Raw genomic sequence first — 19729 nt, 5'->3', positions numbered from 1 at the left:
CATATGTGAAGCCAAGAAGTGAACCCAGATCTGAGCTCCATGACGGTGCCTCACCACAAACCCAAATACCTTCGCTGTACACCGGGTTACAATAGATCTTCGTGGCTCAGCAGAAGCTACAGTCAGAGGTGAAGGACATGGCATAAAATGAACATGAGTTACATGCACTGAATGCAGACAGCTCTTGGACAAGCTACCAAAAAGTTCACTCCGCTACCAAAGCAGTACTGAAGTACCTCTGAGAAGTACTGAACTTATACGAGCAGGAGAAAGTCTGCAGCAAGCTGAATTGCCAAAGATAAATTAGACACTCTAGCCAAAAGAAAACAGAGCTGACAACAACAACAGATGGGAAGAGGAGGGAAGGAGAACAGGAACACAGCAAGAAGACATGAACCATAAGGAAAAAAGCATTCTAATCTGTGGGAAGGCCTAGGTAGCCAGTTAATTACTCATTAAGGTTAGTAGCTATTTATTATTATTCTAAATACTTAAGCGAAGACATCTCGGTAGTGCCCAGCTGCACTTACATAAGACAGACAGCACACAGGACAGCTTTGTTATTTACTGGTAGCTGAACATTCCACTTTACTGACAAAGTAATAGAGTATATTATTCAGTACAAAATTTTATATAGAAAAATAAACTTCTTTTACATGGAATATCATTTAAATAGAGGTCCAATTGTTTTATTTCAGAGCATAAAAGCGAGCTCCAAAATTTATCAGCATGCTCCTTTCCCTGGGGCAAGCTCTAGCTCATACGATGTTTCCAGCCAACAGGATGACAGCTTTAGTTTCAGTAGAATTTAAGCCTTCATAAAAGAAATATTTGGCTCTTCACAAGGAAGAAAAAAAAAAGCCCAGCATATCAGCTGGCATACCTGCTATGTTAGCCTATTAAAATAGCTTTAAGCATAAACCGTTTCCTCCATCTAAAAGAAGCTTTAGATACCTTAGTGGCCAATTTTTGAAACACTCACCTGAATTCTGTGCCTATGCAAGTGTAACGGCCTAAGCCTCCGGGAGAAAGAAGAGTTCTTCCCCGAGAGCTTCAGCCCGCCACAGAGGAAGCACTCTTTCATCATTTCACACAGAATAAAGAAAAATGATCTGATTAAAATGGGCCAGGCTGAAACAAACGTACCCCACAGATATGTTTGGTCAGGTTTTGGAGCAACTCTACTTAGCCCAGCTAAGCTTTAAGGTTGTGTGTGTGCACGTGTGTGTATATACACACAGACACTTATGTGGACATAGTTTCCCATGTTTCTAAGCTGGGGACCAAGAAATTTTGTGTAAATATTCTAGAAAGGTTCCTAGAAACTGAATTCAGCCCTTGCTACTGCCAATCAATGCCTGGTGCAGAGCTGCAAATTGGGTAAAAAACATACAGAGATAGAAGGATGTGCAAAGTTTAGCGTTGAAAAGGGTCTTTGTATTTTTTTTTCCTACCAAGCGACATGATGTCAGAATACTGTTACTAAGGTAAAGTGAAGGGATGCAGTCAGCTACCGTTTTGCTGGGTTCCCTCTCTCAGACTACTTAGAGATCATCTCTGGATTCAGGATAAGGTATGACCAAATTTTGCTACATTGATAATTAAAAAAAAAAAAAGTAATTCAGCTATTAGCAACGAAAGTTTTTTCAAACATTTCTCTTTCCCCAATTTCTCTCCTGTGTCCCAGCCTGTATAACTAGGCTTCCTAGCAGAATGCAGGCATGCAGTTTTGACCTCTGAAGTCAAGAAGCCTTTTGCAGATGTTGAATTTTAGATGGGTAAGTAATCCCAGGGCAATCAGTGTATGTTCTGGAAGGGAACTACACACGTGTCCCAAAAGAGCCCACTGAAAACGGACAGCATTCAGCTATCAAAGCGATTGTCCCCTGAAATTAAAAAGGTTCATTTGCAGCATTATACTCTAATAGCCTGCCAATTATGACTCCTTTTAAAATATTAGTGGCTAGTTTCTTAATGCAATTTCATAATTTAGGAAGAGAGGATATATGTATCAATTTCTTGCACAATACATGCAGTTGGTTGACTAAAATAAGGATTACTAATTTTTGACATTTATTTTGCCTTAAGAATTCTCTCTTGGTGCCACATAATCTTTAATATGCCCTAGCCCCCAAACATTAAAAAAATAACCAAAAAAAAACCCATGACTCATAATCACGGCTAACATTATTACCTTTTTTTAATCCTGCTGCAGAACCTTATTTCAATTCATTCTCAGTATCACAACAATAGAATTTGCAGGAAGGGAAACCATGGTAACCAACTAAACGTGCTACAGCAGATATCTGCTCAAAAGAACACGCAGTACCATCACACTTCAACGCCTACCGCTAGTACAATCTCTACCCATTTCCTCTTTATCCTCATCCTAATTATTAAACAAGCTCTCAACCACAAAAGGCTACATTGCAAACCATGTCTTATTGTTACTGTCATTTGCTATACGTCTTAGCATTAAGCACTGTACTACTGTTTTGCCACATTTAAAAGCAGATCTAATACCTCCAGGAGTTAATTAGGAATTTTCAGTTTTCATCCATTTGGAACATCTAATTAACAATAAAATGTATTTTATACGTTTTATAGTCACAGAGATGTCCGGATATATACGGACACACGTGTATATCTAAAATAATCTTATGACAGTCTTTTTTTTTTTAAACCTCAGGGATGCAAAAAATTTTCATTAGCATTCTCTGATTAATTAAATAGTAAACATTGGTGATTTCTGTTGTGCCTTTTTTTTTAATAAACTGCAAAAAAAATGCATTCATGATTAAGTACATGCGTTAAAAATAGGGTGCCAATCTGATGCTCTCATTTGTGTTTACGTTTCATTCTATTTCATTCGGTTTCTTAACTGATACAATTTCACTGGCCCTCTTAGGCCCTGCACATGAATTTTATCTGAAGGACAGCTTTGGTTAAATATTCAAACTCACACATTAAAAAAAAAATAAAAATTAAACTATCATTTTCTTTTTCCATAACAACATACTTCTACCTCTGTTACAAATTTTGAAAAATTTGTTTTCTGAAAACTTCTTTTGTTTTCTGAAAACCTCTTTTGTTTCAAATTTTGATTTAAAAGGTACTCTACCTTTAAATCATGAAGCAAACTAATTGCACAATAACGGTCAAAAGTGGACAAAAATAGCTCATCAGATGATCAAACTGCAGCTTCTTATGTAAAAGGCAAGCATATTTTATAGTAACTCACAGGCAACATAACTGAGAAGTTTTTTTGGGGTGAGAATCACTTGTTCTACCCTATTAAAGAAAAATAAATATTCAAAATCTGAACTCAGTTAACCATTCCACAACACTGCACTAAGAACATCCGACTGACTTTGTTAAACCTGTGAAAGCTATTATTTGTCCTGTCCTACATGAGATCATTTAATCTGTGCTAGGCTACGTCTGTAGCTACTGCAGCTCAGGAACAAGTCCTTTAGATTTACTAAAGTTAGTTCTATAAAAGCATCAGAGCCTAATGTTCCATAGTGGTCCAAAAAATCATTTGGAAAGGCTTAGAGAACAAAGAAAGAAAACTTCACAGTCCACTTCATCCTGAACAGGATGTGCAGTTCTGGTCCCCTCACCTCCAAAAGATCATCACAGAGTAAGGGAAAGGCACACAGAAAGATGAGAGAGATGATGAGAGGTATGGAACAGCCTCACTACAAAACTTGAACATATAGCCTCGGGCTCATTGACCTGTCAAGAGAAGAATAAGAGGGACATGACTGGCATGGAAAAAGTAAATGGGGATCAATTGTTCACTGTTTCTCATAATACAAAAACTAGGGAGCATCAAATGAAGTTATGAGATGGAATCCACAAAAAAATGATGCTTTTCCCCATCAAACATAGTTAAGGCATAGGACTTATGCTACAGTTGCGGACAGCAAGATCTATGAGAGTTAATGCATTCAGAATGCCACTATACCAAAAAAATAAAAATAAAAAATCTCCATCGAGATCCTGAAAGAATAGCAAATGTAACAGTTCTGCTCAGAAGTCCCTGAACAGCAATCTTCAGAGACTGAGAGGGCACAGCACACCAGAGAACTACTACTATATATTCATCTTGTTTGCATGCTTTTCTTTCAACATCTGCTGTTAAAAGGTATTAGAGAGTGGATACTGGACTGGACTATGTACTGTATCCAGCCCCGTGTATTCATAGTCAGAGAACTTGCTGATATAGTTACAAAGGTGTGTAACTGGGGATAAACTCTTTGCAAAGAATTAACCAGATCTCTTCTCAAATCTGCTCCGTTTATGATGACTTAAGGTATCCCTTAGAATAAGCTAAAAAAGTGAAATGCAGAAGAGCTACGCTAGGAACGGAACGGCACCTCAGAGAGCTTCATGCACCAACTGCATTTGGATTCTGAGCTCTTTGGCTGTAGCTGAGCGCTGCAGCTTCATGTGATTGTCCAATCTGTTCCAGATTTCACAAAAACATGTTTTTATGTCTGTGAATTCTGTCTGCCTACAAACGAGTTATGATTTGTGGTGTTAACAGTTTATCCGTTATCTTCTAGAAAGATTAAAGCTGTTTAACAAGTGGAAGTCTTCAGTGCAGAGCAAAGACAATCCAAGTACTTCTGGAAGATGCCCACGGTAAGTACAGTCTAGAAGGGAGCAAGCAATGAGGATAGACACAAAATAAGAGAGAAAGTGGGTGTTTTTCCCCTAAAATATACCCCTCTATTACATGATCTTGTATAGTAATTTCAGAAGATAAACAACCACTTCACAAAGATGAGCTAAGATACATTAATCTCTATCAATTTGCAGCATAGAGAGTAATGCACTCAAAAATATGTTCGGATAGTCATAATAAGGAGTCCTACCTCTATCTCTTGGTGTAGCTTGCTTTGTAGCCAAGATTTTATTTGGTGTTTTTTCTAACTTCCAATTAAACTACTTCAGTAACTTTACCCATATAGCAGATACCTGATGTTGAAGTAGATTAGGTATGATGTGTTATAAAATAAGTAAATCAATCAAACAACAAACACCAAGGTATTTTTGACAGAGTCAGAACCACGCTCATTGGGAATATTGTTATATTCTGAGTATCTAATTCCAGGGAGAGGAAAAATGGAACCTCAGCAAAACTCTGCCTTCAGCCAGAGGGAATGCAGACTCATGCCATACTTCTCAGTAGAGAGAAAAAAGAAATCTCTCTACTGCAGTTCACAGAGATCTTCCACCTAAAGTATGAAAGCAAACAAAGACCCTCACTCATAGATGTTAAAGGCCAACAGCAAGACAACACAGCACTACTTGCTGTGAAATGGAAAGCAGCATTCTAGAACACAACCCCTAATATATGTGTAATCAAGCTCGAGTAATCATGCCTGTGCTCAAATGTAATGAAATGGCTACAGCGTGTTGCAGGTTCAGGTTGAGGTGTTTTGCCAAATGCTGAACTTCTTCAGAATAAGGAAGTAACAACACCTTTGCTATCATTTCAAACTATTTCCCAAACTGATCACCAACAGCTATACATTCTCTATTATATTGGCTATAAAAACAGTTTTTATGGCTTTCAGAAGGGTTTTCCGGTTTGAAAAAGATACCATCAAACCTAGAAAAGACCCGTCTTTTGTCTTGCTGGACTGGAGGAGCATTTGTAAAACAAACTATGCTAGTGCATCCTGCAAGATGCTCAGTAGCTTCACCAGTCACAGGCCCTGTGCCTTCTGTATCATCACCAGCAAACAGCAGGAGTTCTTTGCCTCCAAGATCAGTGTTAAGACAACTGTTTTCTTTTTAGTTGTGAATGAATATTGTAAGAGCAGAAGTAGAGGTAGTATTAGACCCTAATAAGCAATACCAATTCATTCACATTGCAAATGCAAATCAGTATGAATGTTAATAATGTTTCTATTTGGAATCTGAATACTACAGAAACAAGTATCTTGGTACAACATACATTTTCTTTTTTCTGAGAAAGAAAACTAACTTATGTCAACTTAGTATTCCAGGATATTTTTATTTTAATCATAATCTTATTTTACCTACATAAAGCTTTCAGTAACTGTATTTTCTCTTTCAACGTTTTCCTGTACTACTTCAATTTAAAACAGTGTGGAAAAAAAAAACATTTCCCATTTGACAGCTCAGACCAAAATAATCTCAATTACTTTAAAAGTAATTATACTATTTAAAATTTACATATTTTAAATATGTAAATATTTATTATCTGATACTATCTGATCTACTTGCTAGAGTTTTGCAGAATGAGGAAAGAGATCTGCAAACACTGCTAGTTAAGAGGGGTTCAGACAAAAAATCAACTGATTTATTGGCCACTCTGTAGAGGGACTAGAAAGAACTAATTGTTCTTCAGCAACAGCTAGCTAGCTAGCTAGCAACCCACAGAGCCGACCAGTCATGGGATCTCATAAGATTCCTTCTACTTCTCAACTGCATGCTCCCTCAGTGTCTACACATGGGGTCTCATCTGGAAGGTACATGGAAAAAAGCAAAATGAAGGACAACCAGCAAAAACACAACTGCTATTATCTTGGCAGTGCAAACAACAAGGAACGTTAGCACTTCATAAATGACTAAAGCACTTCAGAAAGCTAAAGATACCAAATCTGTAATAAGGGTAAAAAAAGGTTCAAGTTCATTAAATGCTTACCATGATTTAAAAAAAATATTTAAAAAATCATAAGGAAGTTTAAGCATTAAGGCCAACACAACAGTATAATCTTTTAAATATTTTATAAATTTTAAAATGAAATATTAATTACCAACCTTAATGCCAAAGTGTAGGTTCCAGGTTGCCGTTGGCTTTCACGAATGAGATAGCTTCCCTCTGCAACACTTAACAACTGGTCAGCTTCCTCCCTTGAGATCATGCCATGGAATCTGAGGAACAAAGGCATTTTGAAACACATGCCTTTTCACTTTTAAAACACCTTTTCCTCTTCTTGTAAAAAAAGACCAACTATGGTATTTAAAAAAGAAACTAACATAAAATGATTGTTTTACAGGAGCCTACATCTTAAATCAGCCTCCCTTCTCCCCATATTTGAAGTCACTTTAAATGGTTTAGGAAGGCTTCTCTTCATCTATGAAACAAGTATATTGCTTTTACAATCTGCAACCATCTATTTCATATGTAGAAACAAGCCCATTTTCTCCTCTTGGCTTCACATGCTTTGTGCCAGAGGCATGCAATCCAGTGCTTCTCAGCATTCAGGGATATTATGGCAACTTGCTAAAATGTTAGGGATTGCATATAATCTTAGCAATTACTGGTGTAAGAACCTAGCAATGCCACACATCTTTTATCAAAATATACACATCAGATCCGTTTTTTTCCCCACACTAAATCTAACCATGTTTGCTGCAGCATTCTGAAGACAAATACACATATAAATGTTACATATATATTGCATTTGTGTTTCAGATTTTTTTTTTCTGCACACACACATCTTTTGCAAAAGTCAATTGAAGGGTGGCGTAGAAAGAGACAACCCTCTAAAAGAACAGAAAAACATCGTTTTCTCACTTAAGGAATCACTCGATAATATTTATAGCCATCAGAAAACGCAGCTGCAATTTTAGGTAGACAAAAATGCTGCAATAATAATCTGATGCTCACACAAGACACAGTGCAAGGAAATGGAGCAAAGCCCCTTGTTGCAAATGCGTAAGGAGCAGCCTGGCAGAAACAACAGGGCTGAGGTGCAAATGCAGTTCTGCATTGCAGGACTGACTTTTCATGGTTCACCCACCAAAAGGCAACTCCTGACCTTGCCAAGGTCCCAAACAGAGACAGCTGAGCAGCTACCGGAGCAAAGTACTGCAAAGCCACCTGCTGCGAAGGAAAGCTGCCTGTGAAAGGGACAGCTGTCATGTCAGGCCCATGTCCCTCTCTGCAAAACAGGCTGAAGAAACAATGTGCCCACAGCAAACACTTTCAACCTTTTCTGTAAATATTATCCACCAACATGTGGAGATAAACCACGCTGAGATGTATGTTACTTACTCTCTTCCATAATATTTGGGTCTGTTCTCTACCTAGAAAAAAACAAATGGAAATTGTAATGTTTCACGTTGACATAGAAAGCACACTGTAACACAGAATTAGAACTAGGAAGTGAAGTACGGATCAAAATCATTTTCCACCCTAGCATTTCCCATGTGAGTGGAACAGAAGGAGAGCTAAGGCGGAGCTTCAGGAGAACACTGCACTTCTGAATGGTTAAAATGAGGTGAGAAAGAATGAACAGCTTGGGTTACTTGGGCAGCGAGCATTGCTTGTGCAAGCTGTCAAGAAATGAAATAAAAGATTCATTTCACATAAATGTACTGTATTAAGTGCATTTACACAGTGAAACACCTACAAAACTCTTAAATGTACAGGCTATCGTCCATCATAAAGCTGTTGCTGTCTCTGCTGTGAGAAATTCAACCACTACCATATCCCATCAGAGTGAGGGCAAGAGGCAGATTAAAGGATCATTAGCAAGTGCCTAATTATGCACTACTTGACTTCACTGAAATGTGTGATCTGCAGTATCACCTAAAAGACCTCAACATCACATATGCATATGTCATGCTATGTAACAGAAGCCAGTCCGTGATCCAGAGATCGTACAGTGTCAGGGTGTCAGAAGACAATTTGCCTGCTATGTATTTCAGATGAAGTAATTCATTTGCAATTGTCCAGGAAGATTTCTGACAATTGCGGAACTACAGAACTCCCACAAATCAGCACAATACTCTAAACCACCATATTATCCTTCTTTGCTAAATTTATAGGCTGAAAAATTGGGGGGAATAAAATTCGACAATTATACAGCCTGAACTGCAAGAGTCTAAAATGACCCAGCTATAATAAAATACAAAATACTTACAGTAAACTGCCACTTCAGTTCCCTTTTTCCATCTTTTCAAAAGATGCCTATTAAAATCAGCACTTCCCTCCAGTTATCTCAGTGGAGTATAAAGATTTCAGATGTCCAAAATGTCAAAAAATATAACCCGATCTACAGTCTAATGACAACTCTTCCACACTCCCAGCAAACAAAAGTTGTTTTGATGGTTCATCATTTTTGAAAAAAACATTCAATCACTGGAAAGATTAATCATGTTCTAAAATATTTCCTTTTCCCACATGAAAACAAACAAGAGTTAACCAGTGTGAATTATTTTCAAAGGTCCTGAGGAGACTGGATCATTTCAAAAAAAAAGAAAAAAACTCTTACATATTTCTGTTAAAATCAGACTAGTTAATTAATAGCAAGACAACAATATGAAAACAGAAAAAGTGAAAGTATTTTATTATTATTATGATATAAACTTGCAACAGTTCCTATCTTTGCACAGCTAACTTTACAACTCTCAAGAAAACGCAACATTCTTTTTTAAAAACTGCCTGAGACTAGTGTTATGAATAAGATTTTGATGTCTGTCTGTTGTGATTTTATATTTATCTCAGCAATACAGCGAATTTATATGATAGAACTAGAAAATATACATAGGCAAAAGCATTACATTTCAGCAGTGGACTAGTAATGTGACAGGTCCCACTCAGAATACCTGGAAATCACACGACAAATTGTAATACTGCCCTCCGTGCAAATGACTTGAAAATGTGAATTGGCAGAAGACTGGGGCAAAGCAGCAGAGCAAAGCTCCAATGGGCTCCGAGGTGATTTTAGCTTGGTTTGCAGCTCGTCTTGGTGGATGATGAGTTAAAGAGCAAAATAACCGCTTCTGTTAACATCGAGTCTCTCCTGATCAGTTTTACAAACTGTTCAAAAATATCTATATAAATGTTGATGTGCAAAATGGTTAGTTTGTATAAACCCCTGCGCAACAGGAACCCATTTCAGACTGAGGCTAAACAGAATTCACTTAGTTTTATAGCCTGGTTTTCTGTATTTTATTTTTCCATAACTTTTTTACTTTTCATAATATTAGCTTTTTGTCACCTAGATTGAATGTATGCATTTAGATTCGAAGGCAACTCCATCTGAACTCAGCAGGGGCCTTCTCATTCACTCAGCACTAGCTGGGCTACACATTTAGTGCAGTCCATGTGACCTTACAAAAACAGAGATCCTGTAGGCCAAATTTATCATGTAAGACAGTAAACACTGTGCTTCAGCTTTCTACAACGCTCCCTAGGAGTATCGTTACAACAGCTTTACTCATAGCAACTTAGGCATAAAAGAAAGCGCGCCATTTGCTCTTAGTTAACAATATGCAACGTTTCTGGTTTTTCATGTCTGTTTGGACTTCCTGCCACACCATGTATGTAAATTACAGCTGCAGGTACTCGCATATCTTCCAGTTACACGTGAGCACCGAAAGCCAAAAGAAGCCAGCACCGAGGCTTTGTTAGCCCCTGACCCACACTGGGTCAGCCTCAAGCTCAGGACACAAAACCAAAACATCCAGCTGGACTGGAACTAAAACCCACCTAAGGAAGGAAATATGTTCTGAAATAAAATCGAAATAGCAAGAAAGCGGTCATTTTAATTAAAGCTGTTAGCTGAAAACATAGCCCAATGTCCTCTGCAGTTTGTCTGATTTGGCAGTGCTTTTGGACCAGAGTGTTGTTAAGCATGAGTAAAAGCAGCCTTAGCTACTTCATTTACCCTGTATGCAGCAAAGACCAGCTGAATGCTATGTCCTTGGACTTCTCAGAAATTTTTATTTATGGGAAAAAAATCCTATTGCTGTTTGTTTAGCCTATGTTTGGCACAGTTTTAATATTGCTTCTTACTTAGAAGAAAAAAAAAAAGCCCTTATTCATAGGGCCTCACAGAGTTATTGGAAGTTTCACCCACAAGTCGGATGGGAAGTAGCTGCATTAACTGTGAGATACTGGCTTTCAGTTTGCTTATTTGTATTGTACGTGCACTGAGGCCACAGGAAAATGTCAGACCTCTCTGTGATACCTGCAAGAAACACAAAGGTGAATGAAGTTATCCACCATTGCTTTGTTTCTGATTTTTTTCCCCACAAACTGAGGTGAAGCCAATAAAACCAAGTGAATAAACAGATAAGTGGGTCAGACTTGGCAAGCACCTTACAGTAACCATTCCTTTAGAAAAGAGTCTCCTTACCATGAAAGCTGGGACGTTGTTCTGGGTGAATGTGACATAGATTAAGCCATCTCTGCAAAGACCTCTAACAACGATGTGCATTATATATGCCCAACCTCTGCTGTGCTTCTTGACCGCTCACAGAGGCCATTTTCACGAGGCTACGCAGAGATGCTGTTTAACTGCTTGTTAACTGCTTGCACTGGATCATGATGAAGCCTTGTTACAGGGCAAGAAAGGGCAGTGATTTTAACTGCCCCCATCATCTGACTGTTTGATATTTTTTTCTACACATAATTATTTAAAATTTATCACGGAATGCCTTCAGATGGCAGTCAAGGATACCCTCAATATGCCTGTGTGCACACACACATGTAAATAAAAGATTATATGCACAACAGACAGAAATCCCAGGGAGGCACTACAAGATTAACTGGACAAATGGCATCACAATATTGATGGAAGTCTCACACAGAAATCCAACGTTCTTCAAAGCTGATGATTCCATAACATTCTAAGTTTACAAACGAGCATTATGTAGTGTTAAAAGCTTTGGCTCTACTGCATGTTCACAATAAAAAAATTCCCAGTGGATGCACTGTTCTTTCTAGCTCCATGTAACTCCACAGAACTGCGCGTTGCTCTGATACAAAACTGGTGTAGCAGAGCAGAAACTCAAATCCTCTGTATTTGAGAAGCATTTCATGTTAAGTAGGTCATTCTGTTGAATACAGTATCAGCACTCGTACACCACGTGCCTTTGCACCTAAAATAAAAGACTGTGTGGTTTTTCTTTTTTGCTGTTGTTTTTTACGTTGTAACTTCCAACTATTCTTTAACAAGTGCTTTTTCCTCTAATCATCACTCTCACTCTTGCTTATTTCAATAAGTGGAATACAATAATGCAAGGGGAGCAATTTAGGTGCTAATATCTTACCAAATTACACGTTGTTCCCTCCCACTGACCTCTTTGATGTTCTCTGGACCAAAATTCTCATCCTAATATTTATGAATTTGTTTATACAGCTGGATAATTCAACCACTTAGGAAAAGACTCTGCTCCCCACTGACTCATGCATGGCTGCTAATAGAAACCCAGCTGAGAAAGAGCAGATCACAAAGCTCAGCACTAGCAGGAGAGGCTGAGACCACAGAGAAAGGTTAAACATGTTACTGCTCACTGAATATATTTTCACATCAAATCTGAAGCAGCTGCATAAATTGTTCAATATTTATAATGAAAAACACTTATCTGCATTGTAATGTATTATTTCATTTTTACCTTTATTAGGTAAAAATAAGCTTCAAAGACTTTTTATATAAAAGGATACTTTAATGAGAAAATGTGTACTTAATCTGTTCTGCAGCAAAATGTTCTGCAGCTATCTGCAACTGACTGATTTTTTCCACATCTTTTACTTAGTCCAATTCTTACCAATTTCTAAACCCTGTAAACCACCTCTATCATACCTAACAAATTTTATTTTTATAATTATCAGTATTAAAATTAAGATGAGAGAATTACAGTGGTCAGCGTAACTTGTATTTGAAGTAGCTTTATACAGATGCTTTTGTATTTGCCTGACATGAATAGGTCTCTTCTCTTGTTTGAGAGGGCAACCTGGATCTGATGAACAGCTGAAGGATCTCCATCAGTCCAGAGGGAGGAAACATTTTCAATATGCAGATCCTATATATATATATACACGTTTATACCTCTGCTTATTTGCCTGGATAGGCTAACAGTATTCTAAGAATACTATGATGGAGAACTCAGTATAAAATCTGCTTGTGATTTCATATCACCCAGGGCAAAAAGACCCCAGAACAACTCTCTGCAGTTAAACTAGTCTGGGATAAAATGGCAAGAGATCTTATTAGATATGCTGGACGCCTTTATGATTTTACAGTTTCTCTCTGAATGTCAGGGACATATGCATTGTGCTAGACAATAATTACAATCATGATGTTATCTGCTGTGAGATTTCCTTAGTACAAAAGTACTGATATTTTCCCACTCCTTACATTTCTTTTTATTATTTTTTTCCAAAGAAGCCAGGAAGTATATAGAAAAATGAAGGTTCTAATTCTGTAAGCATTAAAACCATCACACCTGCAGCTCTCAGAGCATCTAACTGAAGAAACTGAAGAATAGCTGCTGGGCAGAGGGCCCAGCAGAGGGCCCAGGCAACTTTATGAGCATACATTATGAGAAAGGCTGTTGTTACAAGTAAATAACAGCAGAGCTTTGAGATAAGACTCAGCAAATAAAAGACTGCAGTGATTGCAAAGGCATAGTGTCAGCGCCTCGCAAGGAACAGTGTCAGAAGACTACCAAAAATCCTTCACACATTTTAAAGCATGCATATATACATATACATACACACATACTAGCAATTCTTCCACCAGTGAAATACTTTTGGACAGAGGAAATAAAAAGCAGCTATTCAACCACACTCAACAACACTAAAGACATGGGAGGCAGGGAGTTAAGAACTTCATCCTAGCCAGGTGAGCACAGGCACGATGGAGTACAAAGGCAGGTTGCCATCTGATCGAGCCACAACAGGCTGGCACAGCTCTCAGCACTCTACTTTCTGTCAGCGTTTTTGTAATAATTGTCCTCTGAAACATCCTTCTGCTTTCTCAAGAAAAAGTGCAAGAGGGAAAAGTGGGAGAAGAATGACAATATGGGCCATAATATAGAAAAATAAAGAAGAGAGAAACAGAAAATTATGCCCCCCTCAACAGTGTGCAAAGTTCCAGCTGGCATGGGGTCCATGTCCATTTTGCCCAGCGGTTGGCCTGGACACGATAAGATACAACAAAGCTTGCGAACAGATTGGCCATGAATAGTCCCACTGAAGTCAATGGGAAAATCTCCATTCGTGCCAAGTTATTACTCTGGAACTGGAAATAGTCCTGCTGCTAAAAGTGGACATTCAGCCTCCCTAGAATTACAAGCCCTTATTACAAGACTTCAAATATTTTGTATAGCAATGTAATGGAAAACCCTAACAGAAAGAACGCACAAAATAGAAAATAACCTTCATAACGACATTGCAATGTGAGTAAAAAACTTTTTTCACAGCTCAGAGCTTCTACAGATCTCTTCCTCAAATCTTCATCCCACCTTATTTGATGTACGAAAGATATCTGCTCAACAACCTTAACAAGAGTCTCCCTGCTTGGACCCTCATTAGCAATGGAAACATTAGTTAAAGGGAAACTTTTTGCTACAATGCTTCTTGTAAAATTAATGTATTGTTCTTTCCTACAGCTATGTCTTGCTTAAGTGCAATCAGCTGTTATTACAACTTTAATAAAAATACAAATCCATCAAATTAACAGAAGACAAGAGTGCTTCCTCTAAATGAAAAATTTCATTTCTGTTAAATCTCTGCCTCTTATCTTAAAAATTGACAGACTACTTTGTAGAATCACAATTGGGCATTTAAAAAGATGACAGCGAAATGCCTGTTTAATTGTGTATAGTAATCCTCTTTCTGATCTGAACTGTAAGCTATTAGTGTTCCCGACAGTGCTATGTCCCTCTATATTTAATACTACGTCAAAATGACTAACATATTTCAAGGATTAATTCCCTTTCTCTTGGCACATGATAAAAATGCTCAGGTTTTATTGCAGCGATGTAATAACTTCCAGTGGTTACGCAGTTGTGTTTCGTAACACTGTTTGACATGTTGAGCCTAACGTTTTGGCATTTTTGTAACCGAAATTAATGTTTCCCAGGTTCCTAACTGAAGCTGCATGAGAGATACAGTTCTAAACAGACACTTGCTGGCAGGGGTGTTCGGTACTGATGGCACCCGCCAGCATCACAGCCCCAAAGAGGTGTGGGTCTGCTGCAACAACGAGCAAGGCACCTGGCCATTCAGGGTCTGCCTCAGCACCTGGCCCCGTGAGCGTCTATCTTGTTTTTACAAAACTCAGTGATTTGTATCACTGCATCTCAACAGGGTCCCATTGTTTCTGTGCGGGTCCTTAAAAGCTGTGGCTCGGCATAGCTTAGCTACTAGAATTAATGAGTTGTAAGTACTAAGACTCAAGTAACAGAATGAGAAGAGGTTTCAGTCTTCTGCCTGCTGATTTATTGCAGGCATCTAGCAGCAATGTGCGTAACAACAGGTGCGTGTCCCCCCTCTACAGCTCTGCTCTTGCTTCTGGGAATTTCTGTCCCCAAAAGGAGAGAAGAGGCATGTTTCCGTTTATGTAGGAATAAGTGAAAAAACAGCAAATGATTCTCAGGTATATACAACAAACTCAAAATGTATTTTAATTCTATTTTTAGATGAAGTGCCTTTCCAGGCACCACTGACCCCCAAGGCTACTTACTCTGATCACAGCGCCATACCTGCCGTGGAAGCACTGTTGGGGTTGCACAACACTGAGAAGAGACTTGGAATTACTGGACTCTATAAAACAAAATGTTTCATAATACCTACCTCGCAAGTGCAGGTAATTCTTCTAGGATGGGGAGCTTCCTGTTGCAACTGATACACTGAGAGAAGACAGAAGTTAAATTTTGATTAATACAGAATCACTACATCAATTAGCCATTTTAACATTAAATTTTTCTGTTTAAAAAAAAGACGACTTGCTGTGAGATTTAAATGCGAATGTACATATATCAAAAATTACTTACAAGATGTCAGAAAAGAGAATGTTCCTAGCCAAATCAGGATCATTGATTATTTTTACAATTAATTGCTCAAGTACTAGGGAGTCTCTGGCCAAGCTTCCATCAAGCAGATCGGAAAAGGAATTAGGATAAATGCAAATTAAAATTTATAATATGTCAAATCAGGCAGCTAGCAGTTTTTTTTTCAGTAAGCAGACGGAGTCCCATCCTACTATGCTGGGCACACTTGGTGACCTGAAATATGAGAGCTTACAGGAGTCATTCAGAACTTTGCACAATCAAACCCTCTGCTTTTCTCACTACTCAGTGATGACCTTTCTGAACAACAACAACAACAAACAGACCTTTGCATTTACAGATCTAACAACATCAGGAGTCTAGTAGCAGTTAAGTTCCAAATTACAACCTAAACTTACTACTATCTTCCAACTTTTTTTTTTTTTTTTTTTTAATATAAGCCTTATTAAACCACTATAATTCACAGGAGCTAGCTGTAAATTTAATGGTATTAATGTATGGACTTTCTTGTTTAGTAAGCAGATGGAGTGACTTCCAACTCCTAAAACAAAAAGAGTTTGGTTTGGCAAGTCACCTTCAAAACAAGGCTAACAACACCACCAAATTAGTAACTGAACAGTACTCTAGAACAAATAAAATGGGCATTTGGAACTGTAATCTTTTAAAATTAAATTATCTTTCAAACATTAGTACTAACACCAAGGTCTAACAATGTGTGCTGTCACCTTCTTCAGGTAATAAAACCACACATTAACTTACCCAATAAGATCTGACTTCATTACACTTCTCATTTGATGATGAGTCTTCCCCACTGAGAAATACATTATTTATGTGCTAAATTACATGAGAATGGAAAAAATGGCAAAATGCCCAATGATATGGCAATCACAAGATCGACTGGAAAAATTTACTCCCTTTGTTCCAAATAAAAAAGCCAATGTTTTTTCCTGATGTTACTAAAATCAATCCTGACCATTCTCTATTGGTATTACAAAAATGATTTTTGCAAGTGATGAAAAACAGCATACACATATAAAATAGCAATCTTCATTTCAAGCATAGCATGACCATTTATTTGCCTAGCGCACAGATCCTTTAGCTTCCATTGTAAAAGCCCTATTTGATGGCGCTGGCCCTTGTCCATATCCAATTCTGAGAACTGTAGAGTCAAGTTCAAATGAAAAAAAATCACAAAGCGAAAATGGATCTCTCTGAGTTTCACAGAAGAGCACTGAAGAATCACAATCAGCATGTTCTGCAGAAATTGGCCAGAAGTTGAGAATTGTTTCCCACCTTACTTCAAGCAAGGTCGAAAAGATTTTCTGGAAGGAAATTCCTCTTCTCAGAAGACAGTACCTTTTGTCCTCTTCCAGTCAGAAGCACAGCAGGTAGAACAGTTAAGTGACAAAACAGGATGCCTATTCCTCCTCCTCTAATTGATGTGTGCACTTCAATTTGTTCAACACCAGTTCCTTCGCTGCACTTATCACCAGGGAAGTCAAGCAAGCCATTCCTCCTGAGCAGTCAGGAGACAGAAATACAAGCAAACCCCATGACCGCAGGCTTAATTCTGAACTAGAGGAAAGGCTCGCCGTGGTGAACCACGGTGGTGCAGGAGAGTGGGTGCACACACACTGCATGCACCCGAGCCTTCAGCTCCTGGCAAGCTACCCATGAAGTTCTGGGATTAACAAAGACCGGTCGCCCCTATTCCTGATCGTGGCATGGAACGAACTGCCCAAACAGGCAGCATTCCCCGAGTTCACGCGAGGTACAGAACTGGGATTCATATCCAAAAGCAAAACACACAGAACTCGGTAACAAGCACAAAAACGTATTGCAGTTGTGACTAATGACGTTTAATGCCAGGCAGCAAAGTGTCTCAATTTTATCTTTTAGCCATCCACTGCAAGAAAAAAGCTTGCTCAAGTCACATTCTTTACTATTAGGCGGCTGACGTGGCATACGACAAGCTACTGGTGCTACACACAGTGACTCAAAAGGCACAAACAGGCTCTGCCACTAGATTCAGAGACTCAGGCCCCAGCCATCTCTGTTATATGACAGTTGGTAGGAAACCAGGTCTTTCTCATCAGGCCTTCAGAAAACATAATTTTGGTTTCACGGTCACTCTGGGCCACACAAATGCTCTCATTTTACTGCATCAGCAAGTTCTGAGGAAAAATGATTTCTTTTGAGTTTTCCTAACCAGTTCCAGTCTCAACTCTACTGATGCAAGTTACTAACACAGAGGAGCCCTAAAAGCTTACCAGTGTAACCTTAAGGCAAGAACGGCGTTTGTGCAAGCCCCAGCCTAGGCAGCCCCACCAGTGCCAGCCAGCCCCACGCAGGAGCACCATCCCTCGTGTCAGTGAGGTGCAGGGAACCTGCCCCATCGAATAATCTGCATTTGTTAGCCTTGAGGATAAACAGCTGCATCTCTCTCTAATGGTAATGAACGCTTTCACTTCTGATGCTGGTAAAATCACAGTCTAGTGAAAAGAAATATGAGTCTTTTTTTTTTTTAAAGCACCACACTGAAACTTTTTCAGCTCTGACTTAAAGAAGGAAAAAGAAAAAAACCCTTGAGATACTTACAGTAAGATTTCCAAACCGGTGGTCTGTATTCATCAGTATCTGAAAGAAAAATGTCAATTTTCAGTGTTGTGTTAGAAACGTTTTAAGACAGAAACAACCCTCCAGAAAGCCCCTGCAGATTTATTAAGATAAATACTGCACCTAAATTCTATAACCGTTTTTAATAATGAAGTACAGAGCAACCTATTAAAAGTTCCCCCTCCTTACTTAAACAGAATACATGAAAACGTATTTTCTTAGAAAACCATTTGCAAAATGTGAAGCCAAATGATTGGAGGAGGCAAGTAATGCATATTATTTTATTATGTACATATTTTCAATTCCTTTTTAAGTTACATTAGAAAGATTTTTTAATCTCAATTTATACTCTAATAAATCAGTCTTCATCCAACTCACTCCTGCCGTTAGCTTTTTCCTATTCTGGATAGCAATTAACAACCCCTAAAAAAAAAAAAAAACAAGCATGGAAATACTATGCAATGTTTTGCAAAAAAGGAGGGAGTTTTTCACGCTGAATACACACACTGCTTGGAAGTGGTCAGTGGGTATTAAAAGTAACAGTGTATTTCTAATCCATAATTTTAATACTAAAAAAATAAACAATAAAGAGCCAACAGTGTTTTCTGTGTCCCTTATGAGTTGCTGACAAAGCGATCTGACATATTTGCTCAGGGCTCTGTCACCAACTCCATCTCTGATCCACTATTTTACTTCGACCAGCGTCAGGCCTGATTCTGCAGGGTACTGAGGCTTCCTGCAGGGTGCTGAGCTTTTCTGTTACCTGCCCTGAAGTGAATGGAGTTACTCAGCTCTCGCTGTATGAAAATGAAAAAGCCCAGAGCGGCAGCGGCCGGGCAGCCAGGCAGCCAGCCTGGCTGTAGGAAATCTTCTCACCGAGGTCTTCAGTTCTGAGCTTTCTCTGCAACCGTCTGCTGCCTCCACACAGCCCCGATTTGTACTTTTTGCTGTGAGGTTATATAAATGTCTAGCAATCTGGGGACCTGTTCCTTAATTTCAGCCTGTGACACATCTCCATTCCAGAGTCCCTAACGCCTCCAAAACCCAGCCTGAAGCTGGGAAAGGCTTTTGCTCTGCCACCCCTCAGGGTAAAGCAATCTGCCCTCCTCAAGCTCTTGTCTTAGCCCGTTTCTCCCACCTACAGTCATGTCCAAATCTCTCTAAACCAGAGCTCAGCGGAAGGAGATATTTTCCAGTTTAATTGGCACAGACCCTCCCCAGGCCCACCCCAGCACGCTCGCTAACCTGTCCGAGCTAGCATTTTGCTTGACTTTTTACCCTATTATTTCAGTGGTGAATGGAGAAGGTGCAGTCCTTGCGG

General features: G+C 38.7%; 1 protein-coding gene across 2 annotated transcripts in view; it reads right to left on the bottom strand.

Annotated features, from left to right (window-relative positions):
* Positions 1–19729, bottom strand: part of CHN1 (chimerin 1) — a 96115-nt gene that overhangs the window by 58139 nt on the left and 18247 nt on the right. For both annotated transcript variants that reach the window (XM_048061498.2, XM_066999784.1), the window contains exons 2-5: positions 18391–18429; positions 15578–15633; positions 8042–8073; positions 6802–6915 (exon numbers count right to left, since the gene is read on the bottom strand). In XM_048061498.2, coding sequence (XP_047917455.1) covers positions 6802–6915; positions 8042–8073; positions 15578–15633; positions 18391–18429 — 241 coding nt within the window. The remainder of the gene's footprint in view (positions 1–6801; positions 6916–8041; positions 8074–15577; positions 15634–18390; positions 18430–19729) is intronic.

Source organism: Anser cygnoides, chromosome 6, assembly GCF_040182565.1.
Source record: "Anser cygnoides isolate HZ-2024a breed goose chromosome 6, Taihu_goose_T2T_genome, whole genome shotgun sequence".
Classification (NCBI taxonomy): domain Eukaryota; kingdom Metazoa; phylum Chordata; class Aves; order Anseriformes; family Anatidae; genus Anser; species Anser cygnoides.
This window is presented reverse-complemented; position numbering and strand designations above follow the sequence as displayed.